At 42.1% G+C, this 20993-nt stretch overlaps 1 protein-coding gene across 2 annotated transcripts in view; it reads left to right on the top strand.

The window, feature by feature from the left end:
* LOC310870883 (3',5'-cyclic-AMP phosphodiesterase 4C-like) overlaps positions 1 to 20993 on the top strand; it is a 287386-nt gene that overhangs the window by 12288 nt on the left and 254105 nt on the right. For both annotated transcript variants that reach the window (XR_014570277.1, XM_083782239.1), the window contains exon 2: positions 9280 to 9449. Coding sequence is in view for 1 of the 2 variants with exons in the window: in XM_083782239.1 (XP_083638365.1) it covers positions 9408 to 9449 (42 nt within the window). In the remaining variant the exon portion in view is untranslated. The remainder of the gene's footprint in view (positions 1 to 9279; positions 9450 to 20993) is intronic.

Raw genomic sequence — 20993 nt, 5'->3', positions numbered from 1 at the left:
TTCCAATGTTCAATACCAGATACACAATTAAATTGTTAATCGCAATTCTTTGTATGACAGTTAATCGTCTACTAATAGTTTATTCATCAATATTAATTAATTAATCGTCTACTAATAGATTATAAATGAATAGTCCCAAAACGCAACACAAGTCTGTTATAAATGTCTACGAAACACATTGAATATTCGAACACCCGACAGCTCTGAAGGTGGACATGGACACATTTGGGCACTTAAGTTACCGGTATGAAGTGTAGTTTAAATGCAATGTGTCACTTTTCAATCTGCATGTAAATAATGTATGCACTGGTAATGACATGCCCAAAATGCATAGAAATGACAAATCTGCAGTTTGCGCGGGGAAAGAGGTCTAATTCAATGTAACACTGTAGTACTATCTGGACACTCTTGTGTAAATGGGAACATAGTGTTCCCAAGTTACAAATGGAATTTCTGGTGTGATGATGAATGTCAGACGGGTATTTTTGAAGAAGTTAATTCGTACAGATGACTTTCTCAGCAGAATGAGGAGACTAAAAGCGACGTACTGTAATCTTTTGAATATCTTTCTAATGATAAAAACAAGATTGTACTGTTACTACAACCTTTAGTTTGTTTCTTGAAGGTTAGCTCAATAGCTCAGAATAAAAATGACCTCTACATTGATTCCTAAAAAGTTGATGTGAAGAAAAACAGCCTATTTACGAGACTGTATCCCACAGATTTACTACAGTGTGATTAATTTATTTCCCTGTTAATTATATTTTCTCGTAATATGTAGTAAACTGTGGTCATGTGAACTGTATAGTTTTTGTATAAAGGCCCAGCTGTTGTGGTATTTTCTATAAACGCAGGCCAACACAGTCAAAGCCGCTAGTTTGACCAGATCTCTTCTCTTTGCCACAGTGGGAACCGTTCTCCTGGTCTAATCATCTCTTACGAGTCTTGATTTTATATAGATATAAATTTCATTATGTCAACAACTTCCAAGAAAGGCAGATGGATACAGTGCAGTATATCAAAGCTTCAAAGTGAGGTTTTAAAGGAACATGCCAGTGGTCTGGCATGTTAATTGTTATTGACTACCACTCACTGTATACTTGACATTTAATTTGGGTAGACTAAAGCATTAAATATGGAACTTAAAAGATAGAGGATGAGTTAGCTAGAAATTAAAAGTAGAAAATAGGTCTACCATCTCGTAACACGCCGTGATAAAACAAATAATCATAAAAAGTTGAAAAGCACAGCAAATCTATGCAAGTGGACATGGGTAGTCATTGTGTGTAGACACCTATGGCCTTGATATACTTTCATTATTGAGACAAACGGAAATTGAACTTTATATATTAATGCAATTGAAGGCATGATGCCTTGACCTCCCTTTGTTGTGGCGCCACAAAAGATACCTTTGTTTGGGTGTCCTGTGCTCATAAGTGTGTGACGGCTACTGACTCGCACGTCACAGCCTTGGCATTGTGTGCGTGAAGACATGTGACACAAATTTAGCTGTCTAACAGGAACGCTTTCTCTTTCCCTGCTTTTTGAATGAGTCACGACTCACGGCACACAACCATAAATGTATTGTGTCTGGGTTTTGGAGACTCTGAACTCTGTAAATTCTTTAGCACTGGTTATCAAATAAAATTGGTATTTGGCCATGACCCCTGCCCTATCTGAAAATATTTTGAAAATGACCTCCTCAAAGACTCTTGGGAGTTCATGGACCTGACTAAGTTTATACTGCCTGCAAAGCAGTGTTCCTCAAAGATCATTTGCTGTGGAAATGTTACAGGCTACAGTACATTAATGCTATTGTTTGGTGGGCGGCCATAGCTGAATGAGTACAGAGGCCGCTTGAGAAACCGATGATCCCAGGTTCAAAGTTTGCTCATTAACTTTTTTTTGTTTGTTGCCCATTAACATGTTGGAGGCTGCATTCAGTATTGCAATAAGCAATTTAAACAATTAAGCCGGCCCATATACTTTGTCACATACACACGTGAAAATAGCCCACTAAGCTCACAATGTGCTGCGATACATGAGCTTGTGGATTTGCTATTTTCACAATTATTTGAAAATGTTTGCCTCATGAACATGAAGACGAGGGCAAAAATAGGGATAATTGAAAGTGGTTCTACCTGGAGACAACTCTACAAATCCCTTCTAAATCCTAACAGTTTAATGAAAATGTTGTTGCTGTGTGTTTATAGCTAAAATAAAAAAATACACAGATGCTTTCCTGTTCCATTTTACAGCGATACGATACGTATCAAGATACATGGTTGACAATACGATACATGGACGATATTGGTATTATCGCGATGCGATTCAATGATTTAAAATCGATACAGAAACTATTTAGCGAATAAATTCAATCTGTGTGAAACGTGGATAGTGCAGGGAAAATGTATGAATATGCATATACATAAGTAAACAGTGATTCTCTGGCAAAATACATATACACAGTCCTGGGCATGACGTTAATCTGTTCCGTTCGAGAGGACCGGTGATGTAAACAGCCACGAAAGGAAATCATTTAATACACCAGAAACACAAATCCTATACTTCCAGGGGCGGGAGTCCCCAGGAACACAACAGTGCCAGGTACCCAAGCGTGTCTGCCAGACAGACCGGATGATGCCGCGCCCGGATGGGCCGAGACATGGACCCTCACAGTACAACAGGAAAAAGCCCTGGATGGAGTCTACACAAGAATGCTACGAATGGCACTAGGTGTCACATGGACGGACCACATCAGAAATGTGGACCTCTTATGGGGACCTACCACGGGTCATGGACAAAGTCGGAGAGAGAAGGATGAGGCTGGCAGGGCACTGCGTCAGGCACCAAGAACTTGAGGCAAGTAAATTGACCCTATGGGAGCCAACCCATGGCAAAGCCAGGAGGGAAAAGAAGCGTACCACCTATATAGACGTGCTGCGGCGTGACAGCTTGGCTGACAACACTGCAGAGCTCAAGAACCTGATGTTGGATAGGAAATTGTGGAGGGCAGCGATCCAGGAATCCAGAGTTGGTGTTGGCTAGACCTCACTCTCGCAGCAACTAACATAGACATTGTATTTTGAACACATTTAAGACAAACCGTGACATGACACAGAGAATACACACATTTATTGATAGACCAAGTGTAGTGAAATTCAATGGAAAAATAATTAAACTCCTTTTTCTTTTTTCTTAAAATTGCTAAATACAACACAGAAGTACTTAGTCAGTTATTTGCATTGTAAAACAATTCGATAGAGATAATTTGCATTGCAAAATGATATGATACAGAGTCGATGTTAAAAGCAGTTCAGTGACAGTTTTTGGGGCTTCAGGTTTTCAATGGAGAAAACATAGTCTGAGTCAAGACTCTATTGTAATTATGCACACCTACTGCACATGCACATGATGTGCATCATTCTGCATCACATGTAGGAAAAACACTTTGCTTCCGAGAGAGAGAGAGAGAGAGAGACACACACACACACACACACACACACACACACACACACACACACACACACACACACACACACACACTTACTCTATTTTATTGCATGTTTGTTTAGCACTGTCAGCCGGATGTAACGTAATTTAGTTGCACTGCACCATAGGTAGCCTCATATAGTGTTTTTTTTATAGTGTTATTTAGATTTAGGGCTGTACTATCGATCCATTTCTTGCCGATTATTTATAACTATTTTGATTAATCAAGATTAGCATCAAACCCAAAATCAGTCGCGCTCTAATATAGATGGGTTAATGCAGTAGGGAGATTAACCCATTGAAACTTGGAACGGATTTGTCATTTTAGCCTTGGCTATTCAACTGTACATCTGCTATTTTTTGACATTTTTGGAAAAATCTTCAAGGTGTGAGAACTACAGATTTTAGAAGGCATTTGTAGAATCAGCCTCAGGCCTTGACCCATTAAAAGCCTATACGTTGTTATACAGTGCCTTTATAAACCCAGGAAAGCATTGTCATTTTAGATATTGCCATGTATATTGCAACAGGATTTGCTTTGTTTTTTGTAAAGATTTCTTGTAAAGATTTTCGGAAAACTTCGGTTAGGATTTAGAAGGCGTTTTTTAAATTAATCTGATTTTAAATCTGCATTCTGCACCCCCACATGCTTTGAAAGCAGGAACTGTCTGCCCTCACACACTGAAACACATCCTGACCTCCAGCACCACTTCAGTGTCATAAATTAGATGCTCGCACTTTGATGGTACGAGCCCGGGGAAAGTGCCGTTGTTACTGTGGTTACCACATACTAACTCCACATCAACAAGCCAATTACGGGCAGTAGTGATGGCGTAAGTGTGGCTGAACGGCAGGGAGGACGGGTTACTTGAGGCCTGATGCTGATATAAAACATCTAGCAGATTTCTCAGAAATGGTCCTGCCCTGCAGCATTGTCACTACTGTGGTGGGTTTTGATGTTTGTGCACTTTCCTTTCTTGTGGACATCACAGAGGACTGTGCTCTACAGTCTGTTGATTTGACTCATTATTATGATGCAGTGTACAACACCCTAGTTCACACATTGTGGACCTTCCATGTCATACGAGTGTCTGCTTGTTAGAACAACACTTCAGTTTGACTTTTAATTACCTTCTTGGCCTCAGTGGAGACAGTGGACCTTGGTGTATTGGAAATCCTTAAAGGGTAATTTCACCGCTGGAGGAAACTGCAGTCCCTCAATGTCAATAGTATTTGTAGTAGATAACAGTAGTAACTAGGCATGTAACTATATATCGATATTAATCCTGACGATGTAATCGATTTAGCGGCTAGTGAATTGTGTGTGTGTGTGTGTGTGTGTGTGTGTGTGTGTGTGTGTGTGATATGAAATGTGAGCTTTAATCATATTCCATCATATTCAAGTGCTTTTGGAGGGAAATGAGACTGAGTCACTTTCAGTAGCAGAACACTAGAGGGGAGCTGTGTATGTGACTGTGCCCAGGTGATGGTCGTTGATGCTCATTAACCCATTTAGACCGTACGACGTGCGGGAATGTCATATCTAATCCAACCGACGGGTTGCGCATTTTCATTGATATCAAACGAGAGAAAAATATTTTGAAATAATACAATACATCGAATCGAGGAAGGCGATTATGTTTCTGCACTGCCAAATCTACATTTATCCTAAGATGCATCAAGATGCCTTTTCTTTTACATGTTAACTGAGTCGAGCTAGGTTCTAAACAAGAAAGTATGTTTACAGTTGTTGCACAGAAATTAAGTAATTTTACAGAAATGAGACCGACTCCTCTCCATGCAGTCACTTTCAGTAGTAGAGTTCTGTAGAGGGGAGCTGTGTGTCTGTGACTGCCCAGGTGATGGTCGTTGATGCTCATTAATACATCAGGGAATGCAATTAAGTTTCTGCAATCTGCACTGTGGAAAGTAATTCTACTTCTTTTGCAATGTAGTTCAATACACAGGGGCACGGTGGCACAGTTGGTAGTGCTGTCGCCTCACAGCTAGAAGGTCCTGGGTTCGATTCCCGCTCGGGACGCTGTGGGTGCTGGCGGCGTGTTTCCTCCTCCGCGTCATCAGTGCCCATACCCGAAGGCGGGGTTGGCGAAAGGGCCTTTCTGTGTCGAGTTTGCATGTTCTCCTCGTGTCCCCTAGGGTAGGTACCCTCACAAAAACATGCAGTAATCCTGGTCTCTAAACTGCCTCCCCCTGGCCAGCCGGGGCGCCTGATGGAGGGGAAAGGAACTGGTTGGAATAACGTGTTCCTTCCTTCCACTTCCTTGGACGCGCTACGTCCAACCAGGGAAACTCCCCCCTGTCAGGTGTAAAGGAGCAACTTGGACACTCAGGCATGAAGGAAGCATGAGTTCAAATTCGTTGCTCTCCCCAGGTTGGTGGAGGGTGTGTAGAGCCCAGGATCACATTAGATAATTGACACAGGGGTGAAAAATGGGTTACAAAATCGTGGGATAAAAATTATAAGTAAAAAGAAAATGTAGTACAATACAAAATTGAAAAAAGCTTCGGGGGGGGGATGGGATAAATTATATAAAATAAAATAAAACTGGAAAATATGTTTCGCTTAAAATATCGTTACATGCCTATTAGTAACACAATTTGAACCCCTATGGTCAGAAAAATAATGAAGTCTGTGAGTTTGACTGGAGTGCTGAATTCCTACAATGACCATAATGCCTTGGTGCACTGCCACTACCATACTTGCATGGCCCTTTAACTGTGTGTGTGTGTGCGTGTGCGTGTGCGTGTGCGTGTGCTGACCATATAGAGTAACACTGACGAAGGCCTGTTACTTTGGTCGACTGCTGCTGCGGAACATCATTGTCCTCATTAATGGCATATAGAAAGTCTAGCTATAGACTTTCTATACCTGAGCACAGGGATGGTTGCATAATGTTAGTTGGCTGCATATCTTATCAATATAATAATCAATGCAGTCCTGTTGCATATATTGAGGCAACAGTGGCTCAGGGGTGTAGTGGCCGGTAGTAATATGCTGTTCACTGGGTAAATGCATGTGCCCATAGTTCCACATTTATCCCTCTTTAAAGCCAGCGATGGCTGTACAGAAAACCTTTTAGGAAAGCAGTTTGACAGTTTAGGATTGATTAGCCAGTATTTTCTACTTCATTGGATGACTGTGCGTGTCAGTCTAATGACATGCCCAAAATAGGGATGCCAGGTTGAAAGTGGTTTAAAAAAAGAAAAAAAAAAAAGTTTGCCAGGGTTTCGTTTAAAGGCGGGGGAACAGGCTGTGTGAGAGAAAAGTGTGGTTTCATTTAATTTGTAGTGCAGCCCATAGATGTTTGACAAAATGAGAGCAAAAAAAACACCCATGTATTCATACTGTACGTATTATCATCTTCTCATCTCTCCTGCCGGTTAGGATCACATTTATCATGTTCTTCCTTACATGATGTTTGAAGCATGTTGGGGGTAGACTGTAGAGGCATGGAGGATGCACTTCTGATAAACGAACAGACCCTCATGCCTGCTGACCGTGCATAATGTGGAGGAATTGTCTTCCCTTCCTGCTGAGATCAGACCTTCATGACGGTCTGTGTGATCATACCTCAAATCTTCTTGACATTCTGGACCTGTTTTGATTTGATTTGATTTCATATTTATTTCATTTCAGTTATGGTTTTACATGATTATATTCATTTTACTTTGTACTTATTTTTTTACATATTCCATAGCCTCGGTACCAGGCTTTCATTTTTGTTGGTGCAAAAATTGAAAGCCTGGAGGAACGCATTGGCCGCTCTGGTCTAAAAGTGGGAGTCAACCCTTCCGGGTGGGCGTCGCTCCAAATTATGTGACGTATCGCTGCACTAAGGGGGAGAGGAGGGGCCGGGGGTGACGGACAGATCGATGAGATCCAATCAGGGCGTGCGCAAATCTGAGCCGCGACCCGCCCCTCTAGACCAGAACACGTTAGCTCAGGCTACATATTCCATAGCAGAAAAGAAAAGGAGCAGGAAGAAGATAAATCTCCAACTATAGCCTAGTAGTTGATCTCTGATCATCATACCTCCGATGTCCATGACATGCTGTGTGTGATAACACTACCTCTGCCCCCTTTGCGTTTCATGTCACTTTCCTTGGCAATTACTCTGAGCTCCATGAAGCTGGTGTCTTGTAAGCCTCAACAGAATGAAGCCATCCGGTGTCACAGCAGAAGTCTATTCATATTCTATTCATAACCACTTGTCAATGGTACCAGAAGGTGCACGGCAAAATCCACATTGTCCACTGTGTATCAGAATCCTGACACAACAACACACAGGGGCCTGTTAATCAAAATAAATGAAAAAATCAATAGTGACATGATTGCTATATTGGTTGATGGATCAGCCAACCGTGGTCTGACTGTTGGATGCTTTCAGAGAGCTGAAGTAATTCAGTAAGTGATGTTCTGTTCTGGCATCCAGAGGACTCTACCTAGCAGACGGACAGACCGGACAGGAATCTATTATATAACAACTTTAAGCATGCATACCCCGGTAATACTTCCTTTATTGGATATAAAGATCCCACTGTGACCTCATTATTTAACCCATTTTGGGCGGGAACCCCTTTTGGTTTTAGCATTATGTTATGCTTTAGCTATTGAAAAATAGCAGATCTACAAGCTCATAGGTCTGCTAATTTTGAAAAATCAAAGAACCACTGACATAGAAACGTCTTTTTCAGAAAACTTTCAGGATGTAGAAGACATTTTTAGAATCTGATCTCAGGTCAAAATGGGTTAACCGTACCTTCACCCCCCTGTTTGGCACTCAAAGCTCTATAAACCTGGATTACCTGCTTGCCGTGAATACAATGGGAGGTGTTTGTGTGGCTTACATATCCCTGGCATCCAAAAATGTTCGACTACCTTTTTACACTGACAAACTAAATAAAAACTAATCTAACTAAGATGACTAAAACTAAGACTAAATATATTGACAATTTATATATTGACAATTTCTTCAAATAAAAACTAGACTAAAATGTTAGGGAGGAACTAGTGGCGACGAGATCCAGTAGAACTACAACACAAGTCATTTTATGCTTGGTTGCATGCTGAAAATAGCAGATCTACAAGCTTGCATGCGTTGTGAGATTTACGGCACTACGACACCATCAAGGCCTGCCAAGATACATTTTAGACAACTAAATCAACTGTAGATTGAGTCGACTAAAACTAGACAAACTAGAACATTTCAGATGACTAAAATATGACTAAAACTAAATGGAAGTTTATTCATAAATAAAAATCAACACTACTGGCATCAAATGCAGGTTCTAATAATCAAAGGACAGCATGACCTTAATCTGGCTATTGGGTGTGCAATGTGGCCTTTACCTGATCCAACTGTTGAGCAGAATAGACCTTACAGTACATCAGTTCATATCTCCATAATGGTATGCCTGCAGAAAAACAACTTGTTAATATCATATCTTAAAGCAGTGGTTCTCAAAGTGGGGTCCGAAGAGGCGGGGACCTCCATGGGTCCTTGACACAAGTTGACAGTATTCCAGAGGGGTCCCCAATTAGTTAATATAACATCAAGAATCAAAATGCGTTTGAGCTTTTAGTTTGTCTATTTTCCAAGATTGAAATATTATGAAAGAAAATCTTATCAGAAGGGGGTCCGCAGGTAATGATGCATATAAACGTGGGGGTCCCCTTGACATGACATGCACTGCATGCATTACAAAAGAGCAGCTTTTGGACTGGTGTTCTGCTCGCCCACACGCCACTCCTCTGTCATTGTGCAGGTGTAGCGCTGAGAGTGCCTGGAGGAGGAGGAGGGGACAGCGGGTGGACGGACGGACGGACAGACAGAGGTTTAAAAACGGATCGAAAGGAGGAGGCGGACGATTCTTCCGAGGGTACATCAGTCAGGATGAAGAAAAGCAGGAGTGCTCTGGGAGTCACCCCAGGTGATGTGAGTATCGACCCGCCTTTCCTGTTCTGTATCAATCCATCCATCCATTCATTCATCAGTTCATCCCTCCAGGGATGCAAGTATCAATGATGATCTTAGCCATTATTCTATCGATTACTTTTAAGTTGAATTGAATAATGTAGAGGCATGTTTTTATGGATCATTTGTTTATTTTTTATATATCAAAAATATGTAATAGATTGTTTTAATATAATGGATTAAATCTATATATATTTTTTTTATAACTTTGTTTATTGGTTTTTTCACAGAAGCATTATTGAAAAACTGAGTTTGAAAAATAATAAACATTAACAGCTTCTCTTAAATAAACCCCACAAGTATGACATGACAAGAGTAAACACATTGAATTTTCACCCCAAAGAAAAAGGACAACAGAAAACAAGACAAACAAACCTTAAATACAAGATCAGTAAAAGTTGAAAAATAAAAGGCAGACAAAAACAGACAAAACAACAGTACACAACATCCTATATATAAAAAGAAATCATAGGTACATGATACATCCATAATCCAATACAATACAATCCATACAATCCAATCACAGTATAAGCTACTTTTAAAACAAAAGTCCAGCAGACCTCACTCATCCCCAAGCAGAGACGGATTCAAATTCTAAATGAATTGAAAGAATGGACCCCATATCCTCCCAAACCTATCGGAAGAACCATTCAAGGAGTGTCTAATCTTCTCCAGTTTTACACAGTACAAGGTGTCCCTAACCCAATGAGTGTGAGAAGGGGAAGTGGGCGATTTCCAGTTGGTCAGAATTAGTCTCCTAGCTAGCTAACAGAGTGACAAAGGCCAAAACATCCCTCTCTGGTTTAGAGAGCGACGGTATTGAGGGAAAAACACCAAACAGGGCCCCCAAAGAACAAAAAGCGATATTTCAAATGTTCCCTCCAAAGCGATTACATTTTATAATTGATTAAATCGATTAGTTAGATTTACTGTTGCACCCCTGCATACATCACTGCGCCCCGCCCCCGGGGCCACTTCTGAAAACCCTGAATGAACCCTAGTTGCCGAGCCCACCGCCATCCATTCCCCTTGTGTAGAACTTTACACCGTGTCTATTCTTTTCTTTTTGTGTGCCTCATCCTTAACAATGTGACGCCTCGTCCGCGTGTTGTCGTCCGCGCTGGACCAGCCGGCGGTGACGGTGAGGCTTTTGGACGATGTTATGGTGCAGTCTGTCTCATCAGGAGATGGTGACTGACTCACTGAACAGATGCCCGTTCAACAGACGGCTGGCCTGGCTGGGCAGGGCCAACTGCGGAGCAGGGGGGGGGGGGCTGGTGGGGCGAGGCAGAGAGCAGGGGGGGAAAAGAGAGGGAGAGACGGTGGGGGATTAAAAGCCTGGAGGAAGACAGAAGGAGACAAAGGTGAAGGAAAAATGGGAAAAGAGAGAGGGAGATCTGACAAAAGGGTGGGCTGATGGTGGTGTGTGTGTGTGTGTGCGTGCGTGCGTGCGCGAGTGAAAAGGTCCATCTGTTTCCCCTCAAGCAGCAGTGTTTATAATTAGACGTGCAAGACCAGAACATTTGTGACGACGACCAGAAGGACCTCATCACTTTCCTGTACTGTCTGCACTGTCTTTACCGTGTCTGCACTGTCTGTATTGTGGCTGTGCTGTCTGCACTGTGTCTTACTATCTTTACTGTGTCTGTGCTGTCTGCACTGTTTCTGTACGGTATTTACTCTGTCTGTACCTTCTGCACTGTCTTAACTGTCTGTACTGTGTCTGTGCTGTCTGCACTGTCTTACTGTCTTTACTGTGTCTGTGCTGTCTGCACTGTGTCTGTACTGTCTGCACTGTCTTTACTGTCTGTACTGTGTCTGTGAGTCTGTACGCTGCCTGTATTATTACCACTCCGTACATCTCTGTAATTCACATCCATACCGGTTGAGGTATGCCTGCGTAGTGCGTACAAAGCAATTCATCTTCAAGCCTGATTTATACTTTGTTGTTTTGTGGTGTTGCACAGTGAAATTGTCAGATCTACAAGTTCACAACGTGCCACAACTATATATCTGCTACTTTTGGGGGTGTACGATATAGCATAAATCAGGCTTTAGTCTTCTCAGTTAGTTAGCATTACTGGGATGTAGAGCAGAGGATCTCAACCTGGCGGTCGCGACCCCTCTGAATCTAATCAAGCATATTATGCTTGCGTTATTCACTGATGTGTAAAAAGCAATTGCATTATGGTGTTGCTGTGTGTGTCTGGGTTTTTTAATTTGGTGCATTATAGTTGGATTTTTCATATCAAAGCCTTCCTCCAGCAATATTGCAATATATGGTTTCCCAGCATTTTACACTGCTGGACAAAGGCAGACAAACTGCTGCCAAAATGTCCCTCGAGTCCAACATCGTTTTGACTTTGATGTCGGTCAAAATCTGCGCCTACAGCTCTGTTCTGACTATTGGCTCTGTTTGCGAGCAAGCATGTTAGATTTTTCTATTTTGACCCAAAATTTCAATGCTGTTCGGCACATAAAAAATGTTCTAGCTTCGATAAACTGCAAAAGCGTCAGATGTCTCCTCTTTTCTGCATTTTAATTGTATTTATTTTGCCTAGAAAACATCAAATTCAATGGGTTTATTTTGCCCAGAAAACCTCAACATTGGGAATACCTCTCATGCTATTTAATAGCTGCCCGTCAGGAGGCTCTCTATTGTTCCCCTGTAGAAGTCCCTGATTGTGTTGGGTCTCAGGCCAAATAGAAGTCCCTGATTGTGTTGGGTCTCAGACCAAATTTCTCCAGACTCCTGAGTCCATACAGGCGCTGTTGGGCCTTTTGTATGACAGCAGGTCAGGTCCTTCTCAATGTTCAATGAAAGTGTCCACCCTTTCCACCACTGAGTCATTGATGGTTGGTGCTCATCCTTCTTCTTCCTGTAGACACCCACAATCTCCTTGGTCTTTTTGCCATTCAGAGAGAGGTGGTTGTCTGTGCAGTGCGCACCACTGCTCTAAGGTGGCCACCTCCTCGCTGTAGGCCGACTCATCGCCGCCGGAGATCAGACCCACCACTGCCATGTCGTTAAAAAACCTCACGACATGGTTTGACTCCTGTGTCGCCACGTGTGTGTCATATGTCTATACTGGGAGTGCAGGAGAGCCCTGTGGTGCCCCTATGCGGACAGGAGTGGAGGACATACGACTACGATCATCCACTCTCACTGTTTGGGGGCTGTCTGTCAGGAAGCTCTGAATCCAGTCGCACAGTGATGTGTTCAGGCCCAGGTCCCAGGAGCTTGCCATCGAGCCTGGAGGGAATTATGGTGTTAAATGTGGAGCTACAGTATATTCCACAAACATCCTCATGTAGGTGCGACTTCCCTCCAGGTGGGAAAGGGCCGTGTGCAGCACATAGACGATGGCATCTTCTGTGCTCCTGTTTGCTCTGTAGGCAAACTGCAGGGGTTCAATCAATGAGTCCTTTAACCAGGCCCTCGAAGCACTTGGGAGTGAGGGCTATGGGGAGCCAGTCATTTACTGTAGGCCAGTCACCTTTGGCCATTTGGGTATGGGGTGCTGTTTTTTAAGATGGTGTTGAAAACATTTACTTGAGTACTGTCTTAAAGGTAGGCTAAGTGAGTTATTTCGGTTAAAATTCTGACAGTACTCATTGCTATGATTGTTTGCTCAGTAACATGAGTCCCCATGTCCTCTGCCTTTTCATGAAGCCATTCACATTTTATACACCTGACCATCAATAATTGATGTGGACAGTCTTTCCTCTTCACGTCAACTACTAGAAACAAGCAAGCTCTGCTATGGCTCAACTGCACGCCATGTTCTCAAAGCCTCAATGCCAAACTCCTATCATTTATTCATCGAGGGCTTCTTCAACAACGTTATTATTCGCAGAGAAAAAGCCACGGAGGCCAACCGGGTGCTTACAGGAGAATGTCTTATGAATGGATCGAAGGTGCTTCGAGGATCAGAGGGTTATGTAGACTTAAAATGGAGATCCAAGCACTCAAAGAAATGTGGAGGAGAGGAAGTAAAGCTAAAACATGTTTTATTCTATAAAAATGGCAACGTGTTTTGAATGGTAAAGGTCTTCATCAGGGCGAAACATTATTATTTCCTTAGCAGCGATTATTCTAATTCTATGATTATTCCATTAATCGAAAAAGTTATCCAAAATCCGTTATTTTAGACATCTTAAATTTCTACTTTACTTTGTCGTGCAACAGTGTTGTGCAAAAATAGTGAATATAGCAGAAGTATAGATCGTCTATTTAGCCTTTTAATGACATACAGATAAATTGCAAATAAATTATTTTAATCAATTAAATCAATTTGTGTTACACCCTTATTCCTTCTGGAAAAACGACACACACACACACACACACACACACACACACACACACACACACACACACACACACACACACACACACACACACACACACACACACACACGAGAATGGTTTGGGCAGCCCAGACAACATCACAGTTGTTTAGTCTTTGTGACCAATTTGATGCCATTTCATCTTCATCCCAAACATTATCCAGCACAAGTTTGTTTGACACAGAAGGCTTTTAGTGCCTCCATATTGCATGACGCTGTACCATTCATCACGCTGTACTTCCTGTGCTGGTAATCTGGATGAAAAACCTCGATCTATCTCGTCAGAAGAGTCAATCTTCTGGAGCGTATAGAAGTCTAATATAGAGAATCAATACGTTTCGCGGTAGACTTCGGAGATAATGTTTTACTTTAAGCTTGGAATGAGGTAGTCACGTGGGTCAGTCGCCTATCCACTCCACTGCCTGGAGGGCGGGGCCTTGGCGCACACGTGACATGCCCAGCCAATCATTGCCTGTGAGTGTATGACATAATGCTTCTGTATGATCACACCAGAGTGTGCTCTCCCATAGCGAGCAGTTTCAAACTGCTCGAAAAATCGAAAAGGTATCAAAAGTGAAGTTTTATTAATCAAACTGAGTTTGATTAATAAAACTTCACTTTTGATACCTTTTCGATTGAGTGTTCTAATCCAGTGGTTCTCAAAGTGGGGTCTGGCGACCCCAGATGCCTTTGTGGGGGACCAGGGGGTACCCTGCAAAATAACCATCAAAATAGTAGTTTTGCTACTTTAAGCCTATTTATACTTAAATAGCAGATGTACAAGCTCTCCCTAGCACAAAACCTTTTCAGATGGGGGTCTGGGCCAAATGCTTCTACATTTGGGAGTCCTAGTCATGACAATGTTTGAGAACCACTTCTCTATTCTCATCCTCTGTAAGTGTATATAGTGAGAAATACATGAAGTGGATATGCAGTAGTGTTTACTTCCCCTTTGTCCAATCAAGGCCACGGAGGAAGGAACTATTCCTTTGTTCAATCAAGGAAGAAATCCTTAAACGGGAGAGAACGTCATGTTCTCATCGTAGAGACACATTCCATGCACAATGAATAGATGAATAGATAACACTAGATAAGGCCAACGGAACAACAGCAATACCGTCATGTATCACTATCGACATGGGTGTCTCAACTGACCGTGTCTTCCCTGGAACAGGATGTATATGTCGGTGTCTCAACTGACATGGTGTTTTCTGTTCTCTTCCCTGGTACAGGAAGAATGTCTAAGAATAAACCAGACGTCCTCCCATTTCCTCTAAAGGACAGACGCAGTCAGCAAAACTGTGTTCATTGATAGTCCGGTGGATGGAGGGAGCTGGGAAACTGGAGATACTGGTCCTTGTCTCTGGTTTCCCTCACACTTGCTCGGTATCCTTTCTTCTCTTCCTCGGCTCCGTCTTCTGTGGATCCTACGTATTGTTGCCTCTGTCGTTCTCAATCTTCTTTTGCTCTTAAACTCACCAATTGCCTCTAGCTCTTGTCGACTATATGAACTAAGAAGTGAGCCGTGCCATAACTTATTTCATGGGTTCTGGATTTGTTTTCCATATGCTGCGGCTTGGTTTTCACACTGCTGCTCAGGAGGTACAGTAGTACTAACGTAGAGGGACTTCTGGGAACCCAGAATTCAGAACTTATTCTTTTTACACACACATGTGTGGTCACCCTGACTGATTTTGAAGTCTAGACTATTACCGTTGCTCAGGAAGATCTCAGAAAGTTCCCCTTCCTTGACCTTTTTTCCCCACCATCTGAACATTTGGGGATCCTTGACATGAAAAGGTTTGAGAAACATTGGTTTTCTCAGAAAACTTTCAGGACTGTCGAGACATTTGTAGAATCGACGTCCTAATTGACCTCCTAATCGACGTCCTAATGTTTGTGTTTACACACTTTTGTCTTCAATGATGTGTGTTTACACACTTCACTGTTTGTTCACACAAATATTAAAAGATGGGCATAGGAGGGGCTAGCGCCCCGCAAATGTCCAAATGTGAGCTGTGAGTGGATTACATGTTGTGTAAGCAACACTAACTATTTAAAAGACACTCGTATCCCCGCTGCTATCCAGCTGTGTGGGTGAGTACTGTAGGTGTTTGACGCAGAGGAAATCCGTTTGTTTAGTAGGCTGGCAAAATGCCGTCATGCAAGCTTTTTTTTTTTTTTTTTTTTTTTTTTAATGTTCTGTTTATTCGTTTTTTGTTTTAGTAAAGAGTGACAAATACAAAAAAAACTAAAACACACTCAATAACAAAACACAAACTCCAAATCAAGACAACCAAAGAACATTCAAAGCACAACAAAACAATAAAAACTATATAAAAAATAAAATAAAAACTCCAATATAGTCAATATACATAGATCATGGTCACAAACATCATCCAGACAAGACAGGTTGGGCTGTCAGGCGACAGTTATACAGGTTCAATCGGGGGCACAAGTGTAAGGCGGTCAACATGAGACAGAAAAGGCTGCCATGTTTTACTGAATTTGGAGATTGAGCCACGCAATGTATATTTAATTTTTTCCAATTTAAAAAAATGCAGTATGTCGGATATCCAACGGGAATGTGAAGGGGGGTATGTTTTTTTCCAATACATGAGAATAAGACGTCTTGCCAGAAGCGTCACAAAAGCGCCAAGGTCAGATTGATATTTAGGCAGGGGGATAGTATCAGGAAGGACGCCAAATAGGGAAATAATAGGGGATGGGTCTATGGGAAACTGTAACACATCTGAAATAGTATCAAATATAGCTGACCAAAAAGACTGTAAGGCTGGACAGGTCCAAAACATATGAAGAAGATTAGCTGGAGCCTGGTAGCATCTATCGCACGTTGGATCAACACTATCATAAATCCTGGCTAACCGAACCTTGGTCCAGTACACCCGGTGGAGAAATTTACATTGCAACACCCCATGTTTAGCACATATTGATGAAGAATGAACACGACCCATAATGGCCTCCCAGGTTTCATCAGAAATTTCTTCCTCCAGGTCCTGGGCCCAAATATTCTTATAGGCAGTGGTTGAAGGTTGAAGGTCAAATAATGAGGTATAGAGTGACGATATCTTTCCCTTAAGACTAAGAGGAGCTGACGCTATAATTATGTCTATAGGTGAATTAGGTGGAATAGTCGGAAAACTAGTACTTTTTTGGCGAACAAAATCACGGACGGAAAAAGTGGGTTCTGGGTAGCTTATACTTTTGAACAATCTGGTCAAACGAAACGAATGTGCCACCATCAAACAAATCTTTGACTGACTTAATGCCATGATCATATCAAATTTTAAATGCCCGATCTTGTAAGGAAGAAGGAAATAATGGATTCGCACACAGAGGGGTTAGTAATGGGAATAGTTGAATATCAAAATGGCGTCTAAACTGAGTCCAGATCTTAAGAGTCGACTTAACTAAAACATTGGAAGAGAATTTAGATAATGGCGCAATTGAGGGAGCACATACTAAGGCAGTCAGAGAAGCCGGGGCACAGGAAGTGGATTCCATGAGCCACCATGCAGGGGATGATTGTAGGTTGTAGTCATGCAGCCAATACAATATAACTTGAAAATTAGCAGCCCAGTAGTAGAACAAAAAATTAGGTAGTGCCATTCCACCAAGTTGTTTTGGTTTCTCTAAATGCTCATACATAGTCTGGATTTACGGTGGTGGGGTGACCACCGAACTACAACATGACGTCACGAGCCGCGGTGAAGAGCAAACCACCGCCACCGCTCCAGCCCTTCTCTCTGTTTTTACTCACCACAGCTCAACGTTATTTCAGCTCCGGTGGTCAGCTCACCACCGGAGCGGTGGTCACCTTACCACCGAAAATCCAGACTATGAATAGGCCTTAAGATGGTCTTGCGCAGCCTCGCCATCTTTTTGTTCCAAATAAACCCCGAAATAATAGTATCCAATTTTTTGAAAAATGATTTGGTAATAAAGGTTGGTATACATTGAAAGAGATACAGAAATGTAGGAGTGTTAACGGCAGAAGAGACCAGCGCTCAAGATCTTGTTTGGTACGAGTTAAAAGTGGAGAGAAGTTGTGTTCAAAAAGTTTTTCAAATTTATCTTTAAAGGAGAATTCCATACTAAAAGGCTTTCTTACCTTTCTTTGTAGTTGTTACGTCCCCATCAAAGAGGTCCAGGTGTTATTTTGTGCAAAAGCTCCTTATTGGCTATTTCCCCTACCATAAGCCCTCAATGAATTGCATTGAATTGAATGGGATGTATGGGGTGTTGTGCTAATTCGCTTATTTCCATCGAAATAAGTAGTAAAGTGTGCCGCTTGGGTTATTATTTACATTATGAAGAGAGGATGTATTCAAAAGAATTATAATTTTGAGCGATGGAAATAAGCAAATTAGCACAACACCCCATACATCCCATTCAATTCAATGCAATTCATTTAGGTCTTATGGTAGGGGAAATAACCAATAAGGAGCTTTTGCACAAAATAACACCTGGACCTCTTTGATGGGGACGTAACAACTACAAAGAAAGGTAAGAAAGCCTTTAGTATGCAATTCTCCTTTAACGATTACCCCAAGATAAGAAAAACCGTGGCGGGAGACTTTGAAAGGCAATGTTTCTAATGGGTAGTCACGGGCAGCATCATTTATCGGGAAGAGCTCGCTCTTATCAAAGTTTAATTTATAACCTGAGATTTCACCAAAAGACTCGATAATAGAGAGGGCATAAGATAGAGAGGTGATGCAAGCTTTTTTTTTAATGACTGCTCGACTGCTATTCATGAATTGAGTTAGCAACTCGAGTCTCGCTTTGCCATGGCCAGTTTGTAGGAGGCGTGTTGAGCAGCACTCAGGTTGGTTAATTGGGCTTAAAGGGGGAGAGTCAGACACATGGCGCCTGGGGTGGATGTACTAGAGTCTAGTGCAATTTAAATGACCTCTCTCTCTCTCTCTCTCTCTCTCTCTTGTCTTATTTTTATGCCTCCGCCTCCGGACAGCCATGCCATTTTTGGGTTGTTGTCTCTCCTTCCGTGAACGGCATATCTCAGGAATGCCGTGAGGGAACATTTCACGACATTTGGCACAAACGTCCTCATGAGAGGGTCACTCTGATCTCACAAAACAAAATACATTGTTAAAATTCCATCACAATCATCATTCATGAGTCTCAGTCTGGACAGACATAGCAACCGGTTGGTGGAGGCATACAAACTGCGATGCAGTATTTCTAGTTTCTCTTCTCTTTTCATTTCTAGTCATTCTCTCAAAACACACACGCATGCACGCACACATGCGTGCGTGCGCAGCCACGCACACACAGAGACCGTGAGCACGCACTGTCTGCAGCTATATTGGCATGAAATTGGACCTGGAAATTGAACTCTGTGGAAAGGCCTTTTTGACTCACACAATGAGAATTAAGATTGTGTTGTCTTCCCGTTGGCTCCCTGGAAAGGCTCTGCTGCACTTATATGGAATAGAGCCTTAATTAGGCATCATATAGGCTGACACCTTTTGAAATGCTGTAAGTAACATGCAGTCCAATGGGCTGCAGTGCATAGGCCCTATTAACCCATTAAAACCCAGAAAGCATATGTATCGTTTTAGATTTTAACCATGACCACGTTAACCATTATTTTGTACTGTATCTATTAAACTCTTATCGTACATCATCATGACGTAAAATAGACACTATGCTCATTTGCTCAGACACTATGACGTAAAATTCTCCATTCATTATCAACAGGAATTTAATTTTTTGTTTTTGTTTAAGACAACGTTTGTGGTCGGTAACTAAAAGCTGGATGTAGGAGGGGAAATTAGCAGATATACTGTACAAGTCATAGGGGGTACATAGGGAGTCATTTTGTGCATTCTTGAGCTTTCTTTGTTCCTGGGGAGGATCCTAGAACGAAATATCTTGAGATGGGTGTCCACTGTCCACAGCCAAATAAATTTTTTGGAGTCCTTGACATGGAAAAAGTTTCCATGTCTGATATATGCTTCAGAAAACTGTTTTGTAGAACCTGCCTCAGGTCTTATAAGAAACTCACACTGATGGGCTTCTAGGAATTCCTGGATTCTCCTCTCCCTCTCCCTCTGGCTGCTGTTCCATTTGGGACGTGTCAGCCAGGCCTCTTCATTTACACCGCGGGATGGAGTGGACGTAAAAGTGGCTGGTGATGTATGCGTGTAGTGTATCCTGGCTGGCAGCCTGCTCTCCTGCGAGGAATGGCAGCTTGGTTTACGGCCGACCATTAACGCCGAAGCACCGAGGCGTCCTGGCGCTCCCGTCCCGGCGGCCCCGGGTCACGCCACCCAATCAACCGCATCAAGTGCGCGCACGATTTATATTCAACACCACGCCGTAAAGAACGTCTCCGAGGCATCGAGTGCTGGAAATGGGCTTTTGACTAAACGGTTAATTTGCTCACTCTAATGAGTCGGAGGGAAATGGAACCAAGAAATTGTGTATTTTTTAAAAGGCAGAGTATTCATCAATCAGTCTTGTCTAGTTTGTCCGTGGGTATGCAGTTGTTTTTATAGCTGTGTTTGTGGGTTACTGAATCAACATTCACTGTTGAAGTCCCGGTTGAATTCTCATTGATGTGCTTCTCTGCCCAAGGCCATGCTGCCTCAATTTAAATTTATCTTATTTCAGTTCCTGTTTGATGTTAACTCAGGGATGGGCTGCTTTGCTGATTTAAATTATTTGGTTGAATATTTTTGGATGTCCCGGTGTGCTCTTTGGGATCAAAGTAAAGTATAATATCATCGTGATATGTTATCTCATTATTTTTTTCAGTCTTAACCCTACTGTAATAGATGGTTTATGATCTTACAGTGCCCTCTAGGGGGGTGTTGGTGTAAATGCCTGACATTTCTATTAGTCCAGTTGTTAGCCGATTATTGGAAATGTATGATAACTGCCCCACTGCAATGGATTGCCAGATCTGAAGTGAGTGACATGCTCGAGCTTGTAGATCTGCTATTTTTGAAAAGTTTAGAAAATGTGGTGCAAATCTTTTTTGTACTGGTACAAAACATTTTCAGATGGGCATCGGTGGCCGAATACATCATTTTGGGGGTTCTTGACATGAAATAGTTTGCGCTCCACTGATATAGATATTCAGAAAAGTGTCAAGATTTCGTAGACATTTTG

This window comes from Protomyctophum parallelum (genome assembly GCF_964188405.1).
Source record: "Protomyctophum parallelum genome assembly, chromosome: 14".
NCBI classification, from domain to species: Eukaryota; Metazoa; Chordata; class Actinopteri; order Myctophiformes; family Myctophidae; genus Protomyctophum; species Protomyctophum parallelum.
Note: the sequence above shows the minus strand (reverse complement) of the source record. Positions and strands in the feature narration are given on the sequence as shown.